The 18,652-nt window shown below is 36.1% G+C and overlaps 1 protein-coding gene across 2 annotated transcripts in view; it reads right to left on the reverse strand.

Moving 5' to 3' along the window:
- The window catches only part of si:ch73-204p21.2 (uncharacterized), a 39,390-nt gene that overhangs the window by 1,718 nt on the left and 19,020 nt on the right, over positions 1-18,652 (reverse strand). The window contains exons 2-8 of one of the 2 annotated variants that reach the window (XM_067455762.1): positions 14,863-14,969; positions 13,432-13,570; positions 4,509-4,572; positions 2,504-2,573; positions 2,312-2,389; positions 2,046-2,109; positions 958-1,745 (exon numbers count right to left, since the gene is read on the reverse strand). In XM_067455762.1, the coding sequence (XP_067311863.1) occupies positions 2,063-2,109; positions 2,312-2,389; positions 2,504-2,573; positions 4,509-4,572; positions 13,432-13,559 (387 nt within the window). In that variant the 5' untranslated portion in view covers positions 13,560-13,570; positions 14,863-14,969 and the 3' untranslated portion in view covers positions 958-1,745; positions 2,046-2,062. Of the gene's footprint in view, positions 1-957; positions 1,746-2,045; positions 2,110-2,311; positions 2,390-2,503; positions 2,574-4,508; positions 4,573-13,431; positions 13,571-14,862; positions 14,970-18,652 lie in introns of those variants that run through there. The other variant, XM_067455760.1, reaches the window with a different exon arrangement.

The raw sequence follows: 18,652 nt of genomic DNA on the forward strand, positions 1-18,652 counted from the left end.
GCTGCTGGTGTTGGTCCACTGTGTTTTCTCAAGGGCAGGGTCAATGCAGCTAGCTATCAGGAGATTTTGGAGCACTTCATGCTTCCATCTGCTGAAAAGCTTTATGGAGATGAAGATTTCGTTTTTCAGCACGACCTGGCACCTGCTCACAGTGCCAACACCACTGGTAAATGGTTTACTGACCATGGTATTACTGTGCTCAATTGGCCTGCCAACTCTCCTGACCTGAAACCCATAGAGAATCTGTGGGATATTGTGAAGAGAAAGTTGTGAGACGCAAGACCCAACACTCTGGATGAGCTTAAGGCCGCTATCGAAGCATCCTGGGCCTCCATAACACCTCAGCAGTGCCACAGGCTGATCGCCTCCATGCCACGCCGCACTGAAGCAGTCATTTCTGCAAAAGGATTCCCGAACAAGTATTGAGTGCATAACTGAACAATTATTTGAAGGTTGACTTTTTTTGTATTAAAAACACTTTTCTTTAATTGGTCGGATGAAAAATGCTAATTTTTTTAGATAGGAATTTTGGGTTTTCATGAGCTGTATGCCAAAATAATCAGTATTAAAACAATAAAAGACCTGAAATATTTCAGTAGGTGTGCAATGAATCTAAAATATATGAAAGTTTAATTTTTATCATTACATTATCGAAAATGTATTTTTGAGAAGGACCTGTACATCCTAGGTGTAGATGACTTCAGCCAAACACAATCAGGTGTTATATTAAATAATATCCTCTCTTGTCAGCTTTGTAATGGTATTGAATGGTGCCCGAGTTTTTGAAGCTCCAAATAACGCATCCATCCATCATAAAATTATTTTGTCATACGTCGGGTCAAAGTTTACCCTTCTGCCGGAACTCGACTCTGCCGTTGCCAGAACCCAGTGTTTATAGTTTATGTGCACACATAACCAGAAAACACAGAGGGAACAGGACAGGGGCACATCAGGATTTTTCTCCATTTCTGGTAAGATAGCAACCATGATGATAAGTGTGCTATTATATTAATAGTATATAACAACTATTAATTATTAGTTGTTAATAGTGGTCCAATGGATAGCATGATCCGTACGGACCAGGTCCCATGGTTCGGCACACATGCGATTCAGGGATTAACTTCCAAGTTTAACCATAAAATCATAAAATGAAAGTTAATCATTAAGATGCGTTTTGTCATGCCAATTTACACATCCAAATTATTTTAAATGTGAAAAGGTGAAAAGTGGGATTCGTATGCACTTTCTGTGCCCACGCAAAGGTAAATGAGAGAGGAATTTCAGACAGCGCTCAAACAACAAATTAATTTATGCGCTTACTTACGCTTGAATGGACACATACACACAAAATATCCATCTTGTCAAGTATTCATAAGTTATGTCATAAGTGAATAATTGAGAAAAAACAGGGTGTGTCCGTATATTCAGTCCTTGCATTCGGTCTTAAAGTGAATCTAATATACACTGCTCTAATATACACTGCCTCTAGGTAGTACTGCATGCGAGAGGGGATTTTCATGTCTCAATATAAATGAAACGCAAGACCAGATCCTGCCTGTCAGACTCTCGCCTCTCATCTCTGATGCACATTCACTTGTCTAAGATGACAACACTTGACTCAAAGCCAGCTGTTGACTTGGCGAGAAACGATGGTAAGGAGAGCAGTCAAGAGGAAAGTGATGACGACAGCTTGTGGATAAGTGTGCCGCGTGAAGTGTGAGCATCTCCAGGTGCTCCCTTAAGAACTGGAAGAAAAAAAAGTTATGTGCTTTTATAAAGTTTTAAATATGGATTTTTATTGCCATTTTTGAAGCTTCAAAAATTTCAATGCCAATACAAAGCTGGGAAGAGCCAGGATATTATTTAATATAACTAATATTAAATAATACTAGTTATATTAAATAATATTATTTAATATAACTAATATATTAAGTCTTATACCTGTAGACCTAGAGGGTGAGTAAATTATGGAATAATTTACATTTGGATGAACTTTTCCTTTAAGACTATTTAAAAAGTAGAAATGAATTATCCAAAGTGCTTACAATTTTTTCACGAAGCGTTACTGAACCCCAACACCGCCATTTATTTGAGTTGGTGCGCTAGAACCTGCAGAAAGCACATATATTGTTGTGTGTTTAGACTAGAGTCTAACAGAAATAACCCAAACTCTTAACAGTTGATATATTCTATGCATTTCTCATTTCTGGGATCAAACTCTGTGCAGAAAAGTATAAATTTCACAGGGATTCATTTACTTTTGAGGTTTGAATTCCTTGCAATTATCTGTTTTTGTCCTGGAGAAACATACCGTGAGTGAGAGTGTGACTTCTCCAGGGTTTGTACACGATTCCTTCCTGAGAGACGGTTAAATCCTCAGGCTCTAAACCTTCAGAAATACAAGATTTAAGAGCATCTGCTAAATGGCGTTGATAGCATTGCAAAGAGATAAACAGCAGTTCAGATTCTAAAGAAATTCATTGTCATTAACAACTCAGTTTACCGATTTCATCATCCGTGATTTCATTAGCAGCAGGGTTGTGTCTGGCTTCTGATGAATCGCCCATTCTTGCCTGTTCAATTGAGAATTAGAGTTCAGCACAAGATATACATCACATTAACACTCTTATACACTCTTAGAAGAAAAAGGTTTTGTCAGGCGTTTCATAGGCACTCTTATAGGATTATCGTGTCAATCCATTTTTTAATTGTAATTACGTTTTATTAAAGTGCCCCTATCTTGCTTTTATTAAATATTCCCTTTCATGCAGTGTTTAATATAGTTGTTTGTGAATTTCAAATGTCTGCAAAGTTTTAAAGATCAGAGGACATTGACATAGTTATTTTACTTCCTGTTACATACCTACACATGATGTAACAAATGTGCATTATGCCAGCCTATGGCCTTGCCCATGAACATCGTCTACTTTGATCCGCACTCAAATGATAGTTGTAGCTGAGGCATGAAAGAGTTTGGATTTGTGCTTGAACTGATAGGGTAAAACTGAAGGCATCATTCATTATCGTTGTGTATCAAGCACTGAGGAAGCCTCCAGAGTTTAAATTTAAATATGGCAATAGGCGTTTCCTTTCCAACACGCGCTGTAAATAGTAGACCAAATCACAACAGATTGGATTATCGGACCAATCAGACCAAAGTAGGCTGGCAGTAAGGTTGGGGTTTAGAGACTGTCTCTTCGAACAAACCTTTTTTAGACTTTTTTAAACCTTTTTCCTGCCTGAGCCAAGGAATTGTGGTAGAAGATGTAAACAAAGCATGGTGGACCGTACGGGGCTTATGCTCATTTACAGTCATTTTTATTGCCAAAGGTTACTTGTTTGAGGGAAACGGACAGCGCATAAGGCAAGAGAAGCTGTTATACCTTTTATTTTACATTACCTGTATATATTTGGAAATGTATTTGGTATTAATTTACTCTTGCACTCAATGGACCAAAAACTAGCTAACACTAAAAAAGCTGCTGATAATGCATAACATTTGCTGATAAATAACGTTAGAGCAATACCTTATTTTAATAAACAATTTGTTTTTTAATGTACGACTTCCATAAACGCCGCATCCGTAGAGGCTGCCATTGTTGTTTTGCGGGCTACGTGACATCATAACTCGTAACTGGGAGTACATCGATCTAGAACGAGTTCACTGGTGGAAAGTCACTGGTTTGACTACTATTCCAGTGCACTTTCACTGGTAGAAGCTTGGGAAAACACAGGTTACAGGTTGCCTGGAACGTGGCATAATGAACATGGACAAAGGAAGCAAGAACTTAAATGTAAAACAAATGCATGTAAACCTATCGTAGGAGACCTTCAAAATAGCTTATTGGGGGCACTTTTATCAACTTTTACATATTTTATAAACAGAAAAACCATAACCAGTTACACATGCTATCATTTAAGACATTTCTCAATCATTTAAGACATATTGGCATAAAACATTATTTAAAATTGAGTCAAGAACCCAAGTGGTTCTGTACAGAATCCCACTTAACCTTTAAAGACTGCATGATAGGTTAAAAAAACATTGCAACATACAAAATATAAAAATATTTATAAAAAATATTATATATACAGTGTTTATTGTATTGCATTACTCAGTAATTAATTACTATAATATAATTACTTTTCCCTCGAAAAATTAAGGGATTAGTCTCAATTTTTCTGTAATTTAATGAGTTACTTCTGATGTAATTTACTTAATAGACTATAAGCAATGTTTTATATGAAACAATAGTGGATATAACAAAAATGAACTGTTCAAGGTTGATATGGGATCAGAAAAAAGTCATTAGTACAGTAATGTAATTACATTGTTTAAGATGTAGTAGCTAGTAATTAACTTTTTTAGAGTAACTTACACTTGCCAAACACTATTTATGTTTTTATGCTGTATGTATATATTTTCATACATACACATACATAAATAGCATGTCTTTTATCTTTTAGGTTCATGCCGTTTCATGTAGTAAGATTTTATTGTCACTTACCACGCTCACAAGTGTTGATGATTTCTTCTCAGGTGCACTGCTGCGCTCCAACTCAAATGAATGCCTGTTGAGTAATAAAATTAATCAAAATTATTTGTGATTTAAAGCGTGGCCATGCTTCTGATGAACTTTTGCACTTAAAGGGTTTTAAACAAAAAGATACTAATTATTGCTTACATAATCCCATTTGGGAAAGTAAAGATTTATTGCCAGTGCAATAAAGCTTAAAGCTAAAGTTTATCCCACTTGCACTGGAGTTATTGGCTGGCATTGAATGAGTTAGTTGCTTACATTAACTCAATGTATGTGTTGGGTGTAATGCATTGCTATGTAATAGCTTTTAACTTTTAACTTTAAAAAAATTAAGGATTACTCTTAATTGTACTGTATTTTAATTTCAGTTACTTCTGATGTAATTGCTTTAAATACCGTGCAAACTATAGAGCAAGTTTTATAAAACAATTGTGAATGTCTAATGTCAAAATGTATGTTCATAAAGGTGTCCTTGATTATGACTTCACTTTTTTTAAACTTTAGTTAATGTGTGATATTGCTGTTTGAGCATAAACAACATCTGCAACGTTATGAAGCTCAAAGTTATATTTTAATAAATCGCTTTTTAAAGCTGCTGTCCGTAACTTTTTTTGTGTTCAAGATTTACAAAAATTATATAATGAGAATGTACAACATGAATCCATTTTCCAAACTGGGTTTTTGTCTTACCCTGAATCATTACGGTACACTTATAATAAGTATTTATATTGGGACTATTTCAGGCCAGACTGGTAGATACCGCTGCGGAGGAGCACAGTCCCTGCGTGATCCGCCATAGACATAAACAGAGAGAAGTAGCTCCGGCTGCAATGTTCTTCCGCAAGATGCATGCAGTTTTGTTAATTAACCACTAGAGTGCAAAAAGTTACGGACTGCAGCTTTAAGGACTACAACAAACCAACAAATGACTGGTAGGGACTACACAAGTGGGTTACTCATGGGTTAGTGACATTACAAACCCCAACATTTACATAAACCCTGCCCCCAGGAACACGCAACAAATGGGGTGAGGCCATGTTCATGTTTGTCATTTTCATCACACAGCACGAGGTTGAGGGAAAATTCATTTTCATTTTCCATTTGAGGCATCATCAGAAAAATGAATCCATCCAACTGTGCACTGGATCCTTACAGCTGTGGTAAAATCTAACCTCAGTGTCTTAAGTTTCTTTATAACAAGATCATTAATCATTCCCTCCAGGCTGGTCATGTTCCTTCATCACTAAAAACTGCCATCATCAGACCGCTTCTTTAAAAACCCACTTTAGACTCAGATGTTATTGACAACAGACCCATCTCCAACCTTTCATACCTCTCTAAGGTGCTGGAAAAAGCTGTTGCTGCACAGCTTCAAGTCCATTTGGAACAAAACAATTTATTTGAGAAATTTCTGTCTGGTTTCTGCACTGGACAAAGCATAGAAACAACTTTGGTCAGGGTCACAAACAATCTACTGATGACAGCAGATGCTGGTTCCCCATCCCTTCTCATCCGATATTGTTGATCATATCCTCCTTCACCGTTTACATTCCACCATCGGTCTTTCTGACCCTCTTCACAATTGGTTCTCTTCTTATCCAGACTGATCTCATGAAATGGCGTATATATGACACACTAAAAAGCGATTTATGCGTCTTGATAGCACGCCAAAATGGCATACGAATTGGCGTGTTTATCAATGCGGTTTCATTCTATCCCCCTACACTGACCCTACCCCTAAACCTACCCATCACACACACACACACACACACACAGCCCCTAAACCTACGTATCACAAGAAACATTCTGCATTTTCACATTTTCAAAATGTATTATGTTTATAAATCCATTTACATTATGGACACACACATAATGGTTCGTTTCGGCATAGACATTCACGCGGAATCACACAGCGTAGACATACACGCTTAGATGATGGTTAATTTCGGCGTAGACATTCACACAGAATCACACGGTATAGACATACACGCAAATAGCTCAAAATGCGTACAGCTAACTCGCCACTTGGCTTTAGAAAGTGCCATGTATGTTTACGCAAAGTCATGATGTCATGTTGTCTTATCTCACTGGGAGAACTGAATATGTTGCATTGGGAGAAGCTACATCCCTGTCACACAATGTCCCTCAGAGCTCAGTGCTCGGCCCCACCCTGTTCATCCTCCCAGTCTGTGGAATGCTTTCCCTGACCACTTGCGGACCCCACAGACTGTAGATGCTTTTAAGCGTGGTCTTAAAACCCACCGTTTAAAGGAGAACTCCAGGGAATTTTTAAGTCTATAGAAAAAAAAAATGAACCAGATTGGTGCTTGCAACACGGCGCTATTACAGTTAATGGTCTTTGTGCCTCTTAACAGACACAAAATGTAATGAAAATGTCTGTCCAACATGAACAGGTCCCTTACATGACAACGAGATGCGTTTAGCCACTTAGCCATTGTTTAAATTCACCTAAATAGTGTTTTATACGGCCAGCTGTAGTCTTGCGCTGAAGTCCCGTGTGAACGCAGTTGTAGCCGAAAAAAAGGCAAATAGTCCAGTTGGGAAGAGCGTTGTGTGTGTAAAGCATGATTATTTTATTACTGCACACCTTTCCTCAAGCCGTGTGTGCCCAAATGGAAGGATAAATAAAGTTTGCATTACCTCCATAAATTGCACCTGTCTTCGACCACAGAATGGCATTTTTCTTCAACCGGCCCCGCTGTATTGTGTCTGTGTAAGTTAGTCATCCTTGTCAAGTGTTCGCTGCAAATTTTCACATTCTGTTGCCACAATTTGGAAAGGCACAAAAGCAAACCATTTCTTCTTCACCTGAGCCCGATCGGATCATCACTCTAGAGATGTCTGGTTCACGAACAAATCGTTCTTTTTTAAACGGTTCTTTTTAGTGAACTGTGTGAACCAGTTCACCAAATCGGACTGAATCATTCTAAACGGTTCCCGTCTCAAATCAGCGCTGATCCCACAAGTTACTTTAGTTGCTCACTTTCTGACATGAGTGACAGTCCCTCCGAAGAGAAATAAACTAATGTCTTGAATTATATGTTTTAGCTCCAACCGTTCACATGTTTTGCTGGCTCTGGGCATTAACTGTAATAGCTCCGTGTTGTAAGGACCAATCCGGTTCGTTTTTCTTTTCTATAGACTATACTAACAAAGATATAATGATCAAGATAAACGTAATTCACCGGAGTTGTCCTTTAAGAAGAACTTTTGATTGATTTAATATGTTATTTCTTAATTTTTCAGTTTTATTTATTTTATTCTAGTTATTTATTTAGTTGTTATTGTTGATTGTTTTAAATCTGTAGCACTTTGAGATTTTGTTTAATATAAAGTGTGTAACAAATAAAATGTATTATTATTATTTATTATGTTGGGCGGCTTTACAGAAGAGAAAGAGTTTTTGGAGAAGAGTATATTTTCGCATCAGTCTTTTTATCTTTATTGCAATACAGTACGCAGCACACGTTTTGACTGTAATCTTCATGCTGCATTTTTTTTTTTTTTTTTTGCTCTGTGCAATTTACAACAGTTCCCACACAAGTAATTTATAGATTATCATGACAGAAAATGTCAATCGACGACTTTAACTCCACATCAGCTACATAAATGTATCATCTAACCATTCAGAAACATTCTGTTGCATTCTACATGTTGTCACTTCTTCTTGACTTTCTCCATCATTGTCCGACTCCAATTTGAACCAAGCAGCAACCTCCCGCAATCTCTCTTGAAGTCAATACGGAAGTAATGTAAACTGCAATTCCTCAACAGGCCACTAGGGCTCCAGAAGGGAGCATAATCTCATTGAGCCCCCTGTTAAAATGTCCAACTTTACAGCAGAAATAAACACGTTTACAGCCTGGCATAAATTGTGGTTTTGGTCTATGGCTAATTTTGCCCTTCAGTACTACTGTGAGGGGCTGAATTTGTTTTATAACTCATTTGTTTACATTATATAAAGCCTTAAAATTCAGCATAATTAAGGACGTGGGCACTTTGATTGACAGGTGGATAGCCATTTATCCACTGTGTTAGTCATCGCATCACCTCAGCTCCGCCCACGTCCCGCCTCTTTGCCCATTTTCTCTTATCCGGGCATGACGCATGATGACGCGTTGCCAAGATGGCAACGGCCAGCTCGTCTCTACTTTGCGCTTCAAAACAGCACTTCAGAATCCTATGGGTGACGTCACGGACACTACATCCATATTTTTTTACAGTATATGATTTGAACATAAGAGGCTGAACGGTTTCAGTGCATCGGAGCTGCTGGTAACTCGAGCTCTTGAAGCTCCGCCCTCCTTTTAAAAGGAGGCCAGGAGCAGCAGCTCATTTGTATTTAAAAGAGACACACACAAAAATGGTATTTTATTATTATCTGTGGTGTATTTTGAGATAAAACTTTACATACTAAAGATGTTCAAAAGTCTTTCATCTGGAGTCCAAGTCAAGTCTGCAGTTTTTTTATTTAATGTCGTAAAAAGAAAACTCATTCAAAAAGCACATTTAAAAAATAAAATAAAATATATGACCTTTCTATTATCTGTTTTGTCTGTAATAAAGATCCTAAGACATAAAGGACACATTCAGCCTGTTATGTTATAATCCATTATAAAGTAAAATACAAAATTGTTCTGGCAACAAGACAAGTAGTCATTTTCAATACCGTGAGTTGAGTGGACAAAAGATGGCGCCAGTCACGTTCATTATACATTGTTGTTTTTGACGATAGACATTATCATAAAACATCAAACCTCTGAATGTGTCCTGTTGTTTTAAGTCAATAGAAAACAGTATGCATGCTGATTGCTATAAGTTAAAATGTGTCCAAGTAATAAATGGATGAACCTCTATCTCTCATGTAAAATCAGATGTCCCCAGAGTGTAAAGTTTTAGCTCAAAATACTCCACAGATAAAAATGTTTATTGCATGTAAAAAAAAAAAAATTAAAAAAGGGGGAAAAAAGAGGGTGAGCAAAAATATGCCATTTCTGTGTGTGTGTACCTTTTCACGGGGTGGAGCTTCAAGAACTCCAGCTGCTCTGTTTACCTCATGCAGACCGGCAATGAAACTGTTCAGCCTTTTACGTTCAAACCGGAGTCAGACAATACTGGAGAGACTCAAGAAGAAGTGACAACATGCAGAAAGCAACAAGATGTACCTGAATGGTTAGTTTATGAATTTATGCAGCTGATGTGGAGTTAACCTTCAAGTCATTGATTAGAATATTCTGGGTGTGTTCCCTGGGGCAGGGTTAATGTAAATTTCAGGGTTAGGGATGTCACTAACCGGGGAGGAAGCTTGTGTAGTCCCTAGCAGACGTTTGTTGTGGTCCTAAAAAGCAATTTCTTTAAAAGAAAATCTCCCCCTTTGTTTTGAACTTTGAGTGTCGTAACTTTGCAGATGTTTTATGTGCAAACAGCAACATATCACATTAACTAAAGTTTAAAACTTGAAATCATAATCAACCACCCCTTTAAAAGAGAGAAAAGCTGCATATACTATGAAAATATTGATAATATGTAGTGCTGGGTTCAAAGGTTAGATTTTATTCATGTTTTAACAGGCTGACAATCCAAAAGAGCCACCCAGCTACACCCCAGTAAAACAGCTCATTGTGTGATGCAATATGACTAACCTTTCCGGGTGGAATGTCTAATAAAATGTCGTAACAGACCTGACATGGTAATAATTCCAAATGTGGGAACATATGGCATGATGAATCCTGTCATGTTTCATGGGACTCTTATGACATTTTGGAGTTTACGTGCAATACACAGACATACGTAATCAAATTCTACGACAAGCGAGAGATCTACTGCGTCACGTATATGTGAAGCAGATATAACATTCAAATAAAGCAAAATATTTTCATTTACAAGGATTAACGACTTTGAGTTGTTTTTGAAATATTCAAAAGTCTTTTTTGTCGGTCGAATCAATTATGAAGTTATTTTAAGTCAAGTACAAATCAAGTCTGAAGTCTCATAAAATGCGACTTAAAGGTCCCATAGCATGAGTTTTTTTCAACATTAATATGAGTTCCCCTTGCCTGAATATTGCCCCCCAGGTGGCTAGAAATTTCGATCTGTGAAAACCGAGTTCAGGCTGTCTTTCTCTGCCTTTGAGAAAATAAGAGCTCAGACAAGCCGATCTTGTATTTTCCTGTTATGACATCATACCAGGAACAGTTACCTCCCTTTCCTCCGCCCAGAGAATTTGGCACACCCATGCCAGTGCTATATTTGTTTGTCCTCGAGAGAGCATGGCAGTTGCTCAGTGTTTGGATGTAAAAATCCAAACAGAAGGCTATTTTCAGTTCCTTCATCTGAGCCTCAGAAGAACCAGTGGGTTAATTTGATTTCCTCTGGAAATTGCCTGATCTGTGATCGCTGATTTCTGATGTGTAGCTAATCATTCAAGTTCACACAGACTTTCTTTCTAAATTGTTTAATGCTGTTAATGCATCATTGAATCAAGCCAGTGACTAAACAAACAACTTCACAACGTTTCTGTTAGTAGCATGAAACAAATCTGTTATTTAAATGATTAAACTACAGAGAGCGATCGAAGAACACACTCTTGTCTGAAGCTGTCAATTACACCTACACGAGTGTATCTGCAAACTTGTCCAAACTGCCCTTATAATGAATGACGCTGTTATGCTCTACAGAAGCTCTTATTGTATTCATACCAAAGTTGTGTTTGCTGTTAGTTGTGGTCAAAGCATTTTGTGAGAGAAATAGGGTTTCAATGACGAGATCACGTGATCAACAGTCCGCCTACTCAATGCTCAAAGGAGGACGAATACAGGGTCGGCGTGACTGGGACTCAATTGCACCTGACCAATAAAGAATAGCACTTAACTATCCATTAATTTTTGTTTGTTAGTCCAAAAAAGAAAAACTGTGTACTGTGCTAAGAGACTTCTTACAGCTCTAACAGGTTGTTGGCCTTGTTTGTTTCGTTGCTTCTATTGCTCTCCCCTTTTTTGTAAGTCGCTTTGGATAAAAGCGTCTGCTAAATGATTAAATGTAAAGTGTAAATGTAAATGGGACTTGTGTTTTTCCAGAACTCTCAGATAGAAACAAAAACTTGCACTCACAGCGCTCTCAACAACTCAGTAGAACATAACTTTCTCAGCAATCTTTATCGTCTACACTGTAAAAAATTTATGTTCAATAAGTTATGACAACATATGTTTTTACATTGTTTTAACTCATCAAAATAAGTTGAGCAATGTTAAACTTGTTTTTATTAGTTATACAAGATGTAACTCATTTTTTAAAGTCAGTTTAACATAATTTAAGTTGAAATAACTTAAACATCCAAGTCGATTCTACTGCAAAAGTTCAAAATTTGCCCTTTTTTTACAGTGTATCTGGTCAATGTTCTCCATTGACTTTGTATTGTGTGAGGCTGCCTGTCATTTCGGACTTATTGCAAAAAACTGTCTAAAAGCTGATATGTGACAAGGTGTACAGCAAACAAGCTAAAAACACATAACTAAGTTTTTATACACTGTCAACCCCCCAAAAAACGAGCCTTTAGGTGACAAAAGTGGACACATGCAATAAGACGTGAAGTTTCAGCAGGAAGAATGGGTACATTTATAATGGGTAAATACTTATCCTGACACTCAGTATGCCTAAACATTTCCAAATGTCAAATATCCAAATGTCAGTTTTATATATTATATTTACTGTCACTGATTAATTTCCCCTTCAGTGGGCGTAGTTCTCAGTGTAATATAACATGTCGCACACTGTCTCTGTTGCATGTATGCACTTTTATGTCTTTAAATGCTGATTTTTAAGGTCAGCAGCTAAAAACTGAGTTTTTGGTTCTGGGTTTTTGTACACCTTGTCACATATCAGCTTTTTAGACATTGTTAGTTTTTGTGTTATAAGTCAGAAACAACAAGGAGGCTGCCTCATGCAATAGAAAGTCAATGGAGACAGATGGTTTGGTTTGTACCACATACACACTCTGGGGACATCAGAGACTTATTTTACATATAGAGAACATAATAGCACCCCTTTAAATGTAACCTTCTCCCTTTAAATACTTTGTCAGTTCAAGAATAATTTATGCAATTTTATATTATTTATTTGAAAGAATTAAAAAGAACTGTTTCGTGCCAAGCTTGATATGGGATTTAGAGACTTATTAGTAATGCAATACTTTTTAGAGAGAAATTAGTACAGTGATCTCATTACACTGTTAAATATGTAATTACAACTTACTCAACATTGATGATTCTAAACCAGAAGTATTGTCAGTTAAAAAATGCCTCAAATTTAGCTAACACATTTATCATGCATGAGTTTTTGACTGGCCTCTAGTGGTTGAGGTTAAAACTGCAACTACTGGTACAGCAATTATTAAATTAATTTTTTGTTGTAATTATATTTTATTTATTAGGAATTTACCTTTAAATGATGTGAATGAGACTGACATGCTAACTGGTATTTGACCCACTGGTTTATACATCATCACTATGCAGACAGTATGCATAGACTTCAGAGATTTTAACCCCATAATATACTGCTTATCTACTTGTTCTCATTTTCATCTCTTCTTATGTTAAGCATGAATGAGCAAGTATGTGTAAGCTCTCTGTGTTTTGTGACAGGCCCACATTCTTGACAAATTTTCGTAGTAGAAAAACTTGACCGTGATGTCTAGGAATGTTGCTTACAGCAATAGGGCAGGTGACTTTCTGCTACATACCTACAGGACATGTATTGTTGCCTGTTTTAGGTGACCTCATCTTTTGAGGCATGTTTTTTTTAACAAAAACTAGAAAGAAAGAAAAAAGAAAGAAAAAAAAACTTTAAAAGGTCACCCAGAAATCATACATACTTTTTACAGCTTGCACAGAGAACCAAGAGTGCAATGCTAACAACGAAGAGGAAGATTATGGAGAGAAATACAGCCTCTGGTTGCTCTGAGATCGCCCAGCCCAACAGATCTGGCCTGATTGGTGCCATGATTATGATACCTACAGGAAGACATATTAATTGTTAAATACATTATTGGTATATTCATACCATTTTTCAATTGATGTTGAGAAATGCTGTAACAAATCCCATTAGAAAGACCAAAACACCCGACACCAAATTGTAAAAGCCTATACTCAAAAAGCCACTGTTCACTCTTGATAAACCAGGTTAGGCCTCTTGTTCTTCTCCTAAGGGCCCTTAAACATGAAACGCATCACAGGGATCATTCATTCAAGAATAGAACGTTCTCATCCTCCAAACCTGTGCGACTTGGTTATTCAAATGTGAATAAAAAGAACAGGGACTGAAGTTTTCAAGCTTCAAAAATAATACAGAAATACCATTAAAAACTCATAAAAGTGGTCCATATAACTATATTTCTAATCTTCTGAGAACATACATTAGCTTTCCAAAAAATAGAACAAGTAGTTATTTGTGAATGAATCACTTGTTTAAGTAAGGCCTTTAATAATAAATTGGTTGGTCCTGCTCAGCAAAAAAACAAACAAAAAAACCCGCTTGAAACTGGATCTGACTGAGCCGGTTCTAGAGTTGAAAATGTCCCGGAATATTTTCATTGAAATGCCAAGCAAACTTCTCATGCAAACCTATATGGCTTCAGAAGACTTGGAATAAAGCACAAGAGTTGTATGAACTATTTTTTTTTGTTTCCTTTTTGAAGCTTGAAAGTTTCCATGCCTTTTCATTGTAATGGAAATTTCTTTGTTCCATAGTACAGAATATAAGTTTGGAACGACTTAAGGGTGAGTAAACGATGACAGAAGTTTCATGTTTGTGTGAACTATTATGTTGAATATAGAAGGCACATCCACATTCTATGGATTTTACGTGTTGTTGTAATTTCACCAGGACAATGATTTTATGAAAAAGTAAACCATATTTTTTATTGTGTATACTGTAGTGACCGAATCATTTAACATATTTGTAATTCCAACAGTACTACTGGTAGGGTAGGTAAACCTCACCCAAAACCAAAATGACACATGGAACAGATTCCAGAGCTAAACTTAGACATCCACCTGCTCTTAGTCATTATAGTCAAAATGATAAAACTCCACCTCTCCTAGTTACACTGTTCAATTATTATGCTCACTGAACAATAAGAAATAAAGACAACAGAAACTATCTTAAGAGATATAAAGTAAAGAATTCATTATAATTGTATTTCTAAAAGAAATATGAAAATTGTGGCAATGAATAGGTTTAGACTCAGTTGCTACATGACAGGTGGAAAATATGAGTATAGATATAGTGGAAACGGATTACGTACCTGTGCCGATGATAATTCAGTGACCTCCTTCAGTCCTCGAGTCAGTGAACTGTTGTATAAAGCGTTCAGATACAGTCCCTAGGCAGTCTCTTCTCTGCTCTTGAACCCTACATTGGTGCAGACAACAGACACCCGTCAGCCAGCTCCTGTCAGCATAACACCGACTCTACCTTTCTGACAGGAAGAGGTGGGAAAAAAAGCATTGACAAGCTCAATTTCCTCATTCTTTCACTCGTCATGACATCAGACAGAATGCCAATCACTCAGTCACTGACTCCTCATGCAGATTCCTCTCACTCACACCCATTTTCAAATGTACTAACTGATATTGAACCTACTGAAGAAAATAGATTTCATAGGGTCACACTACAAAAGTGACTATATTATAAGCTCTCAAAAAATACTATAGGTTATTAAAACACAAATGGAATACGATCTGTACAGAATATTAAACATCTTTATGAAATCAGAAATCCTACCATTCCAGCTAGTCTTCAGACAGCTTTCTGGCAACCCTGGAAGTTCCGCCACCCTGGAAAGTCTCACCTAACCTGATTATAATCACTGTAAATGTAACTAACAGGAAATTTGCATTTATACAAATTAAAGACGTGCACTTTGAACCTTGGGGATATTTAAAGAATTATTTTGACACTGACGCATGTTACAGATACATTTTATTTGCACATTATGTAAATGTTAGGTTATGTATAGATGACACTGAGGTTAGCTGTCACAATGGCTGTTTTGAGTAAAAACTAAAAAAAAAAGAAAAGAAACAACTGTATAATATAAAATGGCAAAATTTTAAAGTAATATTTATTACATAACATTTTGTGCATAAATAATTTTATATATTGATATCCCATGTAAAATTAAAGTTTTTAAAAGTTTTAGATAAAACATTTTAAGGTGTCATGAACTGGCTTTAAAAAGATTTTTTTATACAGTTGTCTGAGGTCAACTAATGATGTTTGCAGAGGTGGTAAAAGTACTCAAAAGTTATACTCGAGTGAAAGTATATATACCTAAATAAAAAAATACTCCAGTAAAAGTAGAAAGTCCTCCATTCAAACACCACTTGAGTAAAAGTACAAAAGTATCAGATTTAAAACGTACTCAAGTACCGAAAGGAAAAAGTAAATATTCAAATTAACTGTAAATATCAATAATTAAGCAGATAAAATCTTTTGGGACTGATATGAAATGCTTTAATTGAACAAAAGATAAGATTAGATACTGCAATTAAGAATTTGTTAGATTTGCAATTAATAAGAGACAATGAAGCACCTTAACGCAGTATAGGGGTTAACCTTAAAATAGACATGTTCCATAACATTAGCTCAATAAAACAGACGAGGAGCAAGATACTATTAACTAATTCAAAATTAATTCAAAAGCCATAACCACAATGACATATTACGTAACAATTAGTTAATAGTCATGTGCCTCAACAAGTAAAGTTATAATATAATTTTGCCAATTGTTATGATTAATAATTAATTAAACAGACAACAGAGAGTCGGAATGCATGGCTTTGAATACATTAATTTACATTATTAGTTCATGTAATATGTTATTAGGGAATTAATGATGTCATAATTAATAGAAATTCATATATTACTTAATCTATTAATCATAGAGAATGTTCATTAGTTGCTGATGCAGTAATTATTAATAAATGGTTTAGTTCTTCATTTGTAATACATTTACTCATGATTATCTGTGCATTAGTTAGGCATGAATTATAATAGTGCACCTGTATTGTAAAATGTTACTGATGTTTTCATAGTAAATTGTGTGCCGCAAAATAAAAAAGTTGGGGAAACACTGAGCTAACGTTAGTGTGGCAAACCTGACTTGTCAGCTTTTCCAAGTCTATACCCGACCGGATCATCCATGAATGACCAGACCGGTTTGGAAATCAAGTGTAATAAATACTTAATACTTGGAGCAGGCATGGGGAAATGTATTGGAGTAAAAAGTAAACTTTGCCTTTAATATTGTAGTGGAGATGCAAATAAAATATACTCAAGTAAAGTACAGATCCCCGAAAAAAATACTTAAGTAAATTATCAAAGTATTTTTACTTGATTACTTACCACCCCTGGATGTTTGTGTGGTTTTTCCTAACTAATAAGTAACAGGCTATTTTCTACACTGGTTTTGAGGCTCTCTCCTGAACGCTGGGTTTTGATGGGCGTGCCGCACTGGAGACTTGGAAGTAAACGCCCACGGCTAGGATTGGATAAGATTTGCATATTTAATGAGCTTCAGCTTCTGTCATATCCATGCGCCTGTCAGTTCACATGAGGGAGGGGTGGTTTTGAAAGTGCCAAACGGAATGATTCAAGTATATCTTTCTCAAACAAAAACAATTATTTACTTCTCAGCCACGGGGTATTGATTAGACTACTATTTTTGTATTACATAGCCCGCATGATCGTTCCACATAAGCACGAACCACGCGCGCACACAAACACGTGTGCGAGGGCGCCCTTCAAATGTCAAGACAAGAGAGTGAGAGAACAGCAGAACAAGAAAGGAATATTACGAGATTCATCGGCCTGCCGACGGGCTTTGGAAAACACACAGCACCAAGACGTTGGGCTTTGCGAGCCCTGGCCCATACGTGTCTGAGTCCAGTGTGCTAAAGGTAACTTATGCTCTGTTAGACACATACATATAAGCAAAGCGATCAATAACAATCAGTGGTGGAGGAAGTACTGAATCTCAGTACTTAAGTAAAAGTACAAGTAACCAGAAATATATTTTACTTATATTATATATACTATATTATACTTTAGTAAAAGTAGAAGTACTACAACGACAACCCTACTTCAGTAAAAAGTAAAAAGTACCTGATTTTAAATGTACTTTAAGTATTAAAAGTAAAGGTACTCGCATAAAAATGTATTCTCTTTAATGTCTAATTCTAATAATTAAAAAGAAAAAAAACAGTATGAGCGGTGGCATTTTAATTGAGTTAGTTTTGGGTTAATGTAATTGTTCTTACCATCTGTTGCCTAGTTTACATTCTGACTTACAATTCTGGTTATCTGCAAAGTTAAATTTCATTTTTCTGAAGCAACAGTCTCATCAGCTGTGATGTATTTAAATCTTCATATTTATGATATTTTTACCTTTTATAAAGGACATTTTCCCCTAATCTTATTAAATATAGGCTTTGCTTCAGCTCTCCCTTTATATTCTTCAATTTGATTAATAAATTAAATTAGAATAAGATACAATAGGGTTGTTAACAATCATTAAATAATTAAAACTGAAAAATTACAACTGCACTAAATAATGCTATGAGATTGTTTTAACTAAAAAAAGTTAACTAAACCACCAGTAGATGGCGGCAGGTGAATCCTTATGAGTCGATTCGTTCAAACGGCTGATTCGTTCATAAATGAGTCGTTTATGTATAGGGCATTGAATCTTTGATTCAGTAACGCACTGTTGCTGTGCAATGGATGTGGAAATCTGATCTTGGAAATATTTTCGCTGCTGAAATAGAACAAAAGCAATAAAGCAATCAATAAAATGTAAGTGACTTGATGTTAATTAATTGTTTATGGAACTGTCAAATGAAATCAGTGTCACATTTTCTGTCGTGATGGTATTCAGGAAAACTACACTCGTTGGTCGTGTCATGTGATGTTTTTTTTTAACTGTTATAAAATATAAAAACTTAACATTTTGAGTTTTTAATGCAGTATGTTACTGAGTTTCTTTGTGTGAGCGGGGCTGATTTGTTTCCATTTCTCCTCAAGAGGCTGCGCGA

This window comes from Pseudorasbora parva, chromosome 10, assembly GCF_024679245.1.
Source record: "Pseudorasbora parva isolate DD20220531a chromosome 10, ASM2467924v1, whole genome shotgun sequence".
Lineage (NCBI taxonomy): Eukaryota > Metazoa > Chordata > Actinopteri > Cypriniformes > Gobionidae > Pseudorasbora > Pseudorasbora parva.